Source organism: Dunckerocampus dactyliophorus, chromosome 18 (genome assembly GCF_027744805.1).
Source record: "Dunckerocampus dactyliophorus isolate RoL2022-P2 chromosome 18, RoL_Ddac_1.1, whole genome shotgun sequence".
NCBI classification, from domain to species: domain Eukaryota; kingdom Metazoa; phylum Chordata; class Actinopteri; order Syngnathiformes; family Syngnathidae; genus Dunckerocampus; species Dunckerocampus dactyliophorus.
The window spans coordinates 10,226,878-10,233,525 of record NC_072836.1 but is presented as its reverse complement, the minus strand read 5'-3'; the positions used below and the strand labels follow the sequence as shown (position 1 = coordinate 10,233,525).

The 6,648-nt window shown below is 39.3% G+C and overlaps 1 protein-coding gene across 1 annotated transcript; it reads left to right on the top strand.

Moving 5' to 3' along the window:
• The first annotated feature begins 831 nt into the window (after positions 1-831).
• bri3 (brain protein I3) lies at positions 832-5,333 on the top strand. The gene is made up of 3 exons (XM_054760737.1): positions 832-1,389; positions 2,102-2,210; positions 4,855-5,333. Exons 1-3 carry the CDS (start codon positions 1,245-1,247, stop codon positions 4,985-4,987), a joined length of 387 nt encoding a protein of 128 aa, XP_054616712.1. The 5' UTR covers positions 832-1,244; the 3' UTR covers positions 4,988-5,333.
• The last annotated feature ends 1,315 nt before the right edge of the window (positions 5,334-6,648 follow it).

Genomic DNA, 6,648 nt, shown 5'->3' with positions numbered 1-6,648 from the left:
AAATGGGGGCAGGCACCGGTCTGATTGGTTGAAACACAGGAAAGGGGTGGGAATTGTGGTTTTCCCATTGGTCAAAACCCGGAAGCAGCTGAATACTCCAGGTGATTGACTTGCACATTTAAATAATTTATACTAACACTGTGCTTAATTATTGAAAAGCAAGGTGCGTTCCACTCATCAAATAACAGAACAGTTTGGCGTATGTTTCCATACATATTCGCAATCTCACTTAGAAGTAAATTCACCAAATTTCAGCTAAAGGTTTTAAGCCAAACCCAACTAAAACAAATTAAGTGTGATAAAACATTTGATATGTAGTGTTGTTTGTTAAACGAATGTTTATAAGTTGTACTGAAACGTGACTATCGGAAGGCGTGGTTTAGTCATCGAGCCTCGCCCACAACAGTGCGGCCTTATCAAAAAGTGGTGTTCAGGGGGTGTCGGAATTTATCTGGTTGAATGCATTTATGACGCAGCTGAAACATATCGTAGTAAATTACTTTTGTAATGACTGACTTAATCTTTGCAAAGCAAAATAAACATAACGAAGTTCAAATCGTAAAAAAATGCTTTTATTGTTATACTGAAACAACAACAAAAAAGTATTGCATAGTACTTTATAGTACCTATAAAGCCAGACGGCAACTTTTAAAAACTAAAATTCTGACTAAATTTGTTCTTTAAGACTGTAAGACATCAGATTAAACCGCAAGTGCAATGGGTACTTATCAAAATAAGTGTAACAAGGTACTGCTAACTAGGACATTTGTTTTGATGTACTGTCCCTTTAAGAAGCCTGGTGCGCGCATACAGCGTCTCATCACATGATTGTTCTCTTGTGACAATCTAAGGAGGAAAAGGCTGGAGTTCATCTGAGTTATAATGTGCTTAGACGACGCATGGATGTTCTTCTGGTGCCCAAGGACCAACTACTAAGAGAAGGGACATGGAATTAAGTTAACTATCGGAGTATTCCTGCTGCGTAGTGAACGTTTTGCTGTTTATTTTTTGGTATTTACGAGTCGCGACGGAGGAAAGTTGGCGCATGGAGAGGAACGAACTTTCATTTTTGGCGCAGCGTCTTGTCTTTGTTTCGTTTTGTACGTCGCCACTATTTGTGTACCAGCATCGTGTTGTTGTTGACGACAAACTGTGAATAGCGTTGAGCGTACCTGGAGGGACATTCCTTTGAAGTTAAACAAGCAGAGCGGACAACTTGAGGACGCATTACGTCTGCTGACACGATGGACAACAAACCCCTTATTCAGGACAGACCTCCCGCCTACAACACTGTTCCCGGGGCTTACGAGTATGGCCCGCAGCAGCACAGCTACGGGGCAATCCCACCTCCCGCCCCGCCGCCCTACCAGTACCCAGACGGCGGCCAAGGTGGGTTGCTCGGCTTTCGTGTGTCGCATTGTCAGACATGGAGCAGATGACTCACTGCCGCCCACTTCCGGCTTCGTTTCAAGCTATCTGAGCGGTTTGCTCTCTAGCGTCACGAACCTAGCGAAAAGATGAAAATAAATGCCCTTTAAAGCTTTATATGAACCATAAATGACAGGTAATCGCCACAACATGCATAAAATATACATTTTATGTAGCAACAGGATGTTGGTTTTTTTTTGGTTTAAGGGCGGAAGTCTTGATTGTAACCCGGAAGTAGGGCTTCATCGTGATAAGCTACAACGACTAGGAAAGTGTTTAAAGAGAAACATAACGCTACTTTAATAGCCAATGATTGAAGCGTGTAAACATGAAGGGTCAGTCCCTTTTTTTTGCACAAGCAAAGGAAGGTTTCATCACAGTACTGTACTCACGTGACGTGATATCAAAGTTCACATAAGTAGGTCTGCAGAGCAAAACTTCAATAAAGCTTGTAAGTGACCCCAAATTAAACCTACAAATCGGTAATATTTTGATCGATGTACTTTGTACCTTTTTAATCATATGCATTTCATTACAATGGCTGCATTTAAGCACTTTTAATCACGTTGTTAACACTTTGCTCTGGGCTGACTTGGAACTTCCTGTTTTATTTACAGCGGATTCGTCAGAGAAGTTAATTGAGCATCATGTACATGTTTCTCCCCAACCACAGGGTACCCCCCAGCCCAAACGGGTACGGCTGTGTCCCAGCAGCCCTACGCTGGGACCTACACAGTCATCCAGCCCTCTGTGGTGGTGGTAGGAGGCTGTCCCGCCTGCAGGTAATAACAAACACAAGCACACAAACGCTTGGTAATGGTTGGATGCCAAATAAGTCATGTCTGTTTAACAAGGAGCGCAATGTGAGTGTCGCGTGTTCACCATGACGAATCCTTTACAGTGCTTGCATCCTTTTAAGGCCTTCGTCATCACGCTTAGTGAATGTGAAGTTGAGCAATGACACAGATGTAGTGTGTGTCTTGTGAGCGGACGTGGCTTTCAGATTCTGCACGTCTGCCTACATCCTGTCAGTCAGATGAGCCACATGGGTTCAAAGGTGACTGGGGCAGAATGGCCAACATTTGAAGTGGTACAATATCTCTCAGGAAGTGATTGCACATGACAGGGTTGCAAGTAGTGACTGGATGTTTTTTTAAAAACATTCTTGTAGTACAGACTTTTTTTTTTTTTTTTTTTTAAACAAGATAGTAGATGTACAGTGGACCGTGTTGGCCATTATCATTCATTTCTAGAGTGGAGTTCATGACGTGAAGCGCAGCCATGAAACAATTGACTTTTTTGGATCCCATTACGTGCACTATTGAGCTGTTGCTATTTTTATGTTTTTATATCTTTTAAAACACACAGAAGAGAGACACATGTGTCCATGTCTCACATAAGGAGTGGGGGTGATGGGCAAAATTCCAAAAAAAGTGCAGTTTTCCTTTAAGGTCAGTGTTCATGACTCCACCATAAGAAAGACACTGGGCAAAAACGGCCTGCTTGGTAGAGTTCCAAGATGAAAACCACTGCTGAACATTAAGGCATGTCTCAATTTTGCCAGAAAACGTCTTGATGATCCCCAAGACATTTGGGAAAATACTCTGTGGTCTGACGAGACAAAAGTTGAACTTTTTGGAACGTGCATGTCCCATTACATCTGGCGTAAAAGTAACGCCGCATTTCAGAAAAAGAACATCATACCAACAGTAAAATATGGTGATGGTAGTGTGATGGTCTGGAAGACTTGCTGTGGTAAATGGAACCATGAATTCTGCTGTGCACAAAAAAATCCTGAAAGACAATGTCCGGCCATCTGTTTGTGACCTCAAGATGAAACCAACTTGGGTTCTGCAGCAGGACAATGATCCAAAACACACCAGCAAGTCCACCGCTGAATGACTTTGGAGTGGCCTAGTCAAAGTCCTGACCTGAATCCTATTAAGATGCTGTGGCATGACCTTAAAAAGGCGCTTCATGCTGGAAAACCCTTCAGTGTGGCTGAATGACAACAATTCTGCAAAGATGAGTGGGCCAAAATTCTTCCACAGCGCTGGAAGAGACTCATTGCAAGTTATTGCAAACGCTTGTTTGCAGTTGTTGCTGCAAGGGTGGCCTAACCAGTTACTAAGGGGCAATGACTTTTCCACTCAGGGTCATGTAGGTTTGGATTTTTTTTTCTCCCTTTTTAATAATAAAGTTTAACTTAAAAACTGGATTTTGTGTTCAGTTGTGTCATCATTGATTAATATTTAAATTTGTTTGATCTGCAACATTTAAGTGTGACATATGCAAAAAAAACAAGAAATCAGGAAGGGGAAAAAAACTCTTTTTCACAGCACTGGATGTCAATACATACAATGTATAAACATTGTTTTCGTGTTAAAAAAAAAAATTCCAAAGTGTGGCAGCTTTTATTTTACTGTGGTGCTGCGCCACGTTCCATTACATGCAGCGGAAACCCTGCAACTATTAAGGAATTATGTGTAATTATCTTATTGAATTGAATTGTGAATTATTGTACGATATCAACTTAGATTACCTTTTTAAACTCTGAAACTGTGAATGTGAAATACTAATCATTTGTATTTAGTAGTTTCAAAGTTTACTGGTCATATTTTATATACATGTTCTATAGAGAGAGATCATGTCCACTTGTAACTTGCATGCTGAGCGTGTGCACCCCTGATATACATGTACAACCTACATAAATACTCATATTTATACATTAGAATATATTATATATATGTTATATACATTTAATATATTGCACATTTATATATTTTTAGAAATATATTTTCTCTCTTCTAGGAGTAGTATGCATTGCCGTATACCGTTGCACAATTCCTGTATCATGATATTAGCAATATTGAGCAGAAAACATGGATTCCGTGTCAGTTGAGGTCCAACAGGCGACCAGTACTCTGACCCTGTTGGCCGTTTCACTCCAGCTGCAGACATGTATGAGTTATCTTTGCACAATAGTCAGTGAAAGGCAGCATGAGCACAGTCATGTCGATTCGACGATAAATGAATCAGCTCCGGGGGCAAGCTGTCACCAGCATAAAAACGTCAATAACCGTATTAGCATTCTTAACTGTCATACAAGTGTAAGGTGAGGTTAAGCACCACTGAATAATTAAGCTAAATAAAACAAAGAAAAAGTAAAACTACTGCCTTGTATGTTTAAAAAAAAATACTAGCTGGGTGTGGTAAAATGAGTTGTTGTGGATTGTTTTTCTAATGTATTATTTGCTCCTCCTCAAGGTCGTGCAGTGTATGTGTTGCAGTCATGAGACCACTGTTCACTGTGACGACCGATTGCCCTACAAAACAAAAGACAGCGCTGACACTAACCAACAGCTTTTCAGCCATGATAAAAACATTTTTGCATTAGTTTATACTGAGACTTTTTTTTTTGTCCAGAGTTGGTGTTCTGGAGGATGACTTCACCTGCCTGGGAATTCTCTGCGCCATCTTCTTCTTTCCGCTGGGCATCCTATTCTGTTTCGCCCTGCGTCAGAGACGGTGTCCCAACTGCGGCGCCACCTTCGGATAGAACCATAAAACAGACCTTAATGCACAGAGAATCCAGTATATTTACTGTCTTTACTTTTTTGTCTTACCTGCTAGCTTCATGCCACATGCAGAAATACACATTTATAGATTCAGATATTTTAGATTTATTTTAGAGGCAGTATTTTCTGCAGACATATGTCAATCATGAGCTCTTCTGATCAGAACCAGGAGTAGTGGCAGTTTTTGCAACCGTGTGAGGCTCACATGTTGTCAGTGCTGCGGATGAGTTTGGATGGACAGCAAGGAAAGAAGGATGTAGACAATGGATGCCTGCCTGCAGCTTTTTTCTCCATGTATTATTCCCAAGGGGCCATATTTGCACTGATTCTTGTTGATTCTGCTCGATTTTTTTTTTATTTTAAATTTTTATTTTGTGCTTCTCCAGGGCCAAAACGCAGCAGACCTCAGGTACTTTAACCTCTATCACTGTTTGACGTCTCCCAAGTGGACTCTTGACGATTAGAGCGGAGAAATTAAAACACACAAAAATATGGCTGGATTTGTCTTATAGGCCCTGGCCCATTCCTGTTATTATTAATAAGCAAGACAATCAAAACATGTCTTTATCGTCTTCCATCCCAGCAAAGATGTCCTAGAAATAATGTCCTATGACAGAACATTTTGCTTTAGGAAACACTTTATACGCACACGCACGGTCTCATGATTGAGCTTCTTTTTATATACAGTATACTAGTTTCTGTTATTAAAACAAGTGATGCTACCAAAGTTGTCCACTGTTGTTTTTGATAGAGTCGGGCAATAAGATACTAAGTAAATACAGGGCCAGTATTGCCGATACAATACTTTTTACTTGGAATGATTCAAGGTCCCTGAATGCCGACTGATACTGCAAAATAATATAAATATAACAATTGAAGACAATGAAACAATCAAAACGAATCCCCTACTACACACAATTGATTAAGCAAAATAAAGTCAATAGTTGTAAATTAACCAAAAAAAAAAGAAAAGGCAAAACTATTGGCTCTGATTCAACTATTGCTCCCCCCAAAACCTTGCTAGCTGCCGAGATTATCGAGTTCACTACAGGGTTTTTTGTTTGTTTTTCTGGTCAATACCTAATAGTTTTAAATTCAGGAAAGTAGCTAGATAAAGATTATTTAAGGAATAGTATGAGCTATCAAGTTTCCATTATTTCACTGAAGCCATAACTAGCTTTAGCATCGGCTAGCTAACTAGCTAATATATACTGTATGTCGATAGAATAAGACGATGTAGTCAGTCTAGCAATTATTTAAAATGTTTTATTGGTGAACATAATTGAAAATCTAGTATTTGATGAAGCACCACGGAATGCAATAGACATTTAGTCTTTAAATAACACGTTCCCTGTCATACTTACCTAAATTGAAAACGTCCACGGGAAGTTTAATGAAATAACTCGGTCTTCATTGTAAGATTCCATTATCAATTAAGGTAATTAATCTTTTTTTGGAATTTGGAAATATTCAAAGTTGAATGTTACATTGGCATTATGGAATTTTAACCAGTTTATTTGTGAGTATTATTTAAATAATTCTCTATTATTTAGCGTCCCATGGGAAGAAGGATCTTTATAAATAATTACTTCTGTAATATGACTTTTTAAAATTATTTGTATTTATACATTTTTGTATTTTA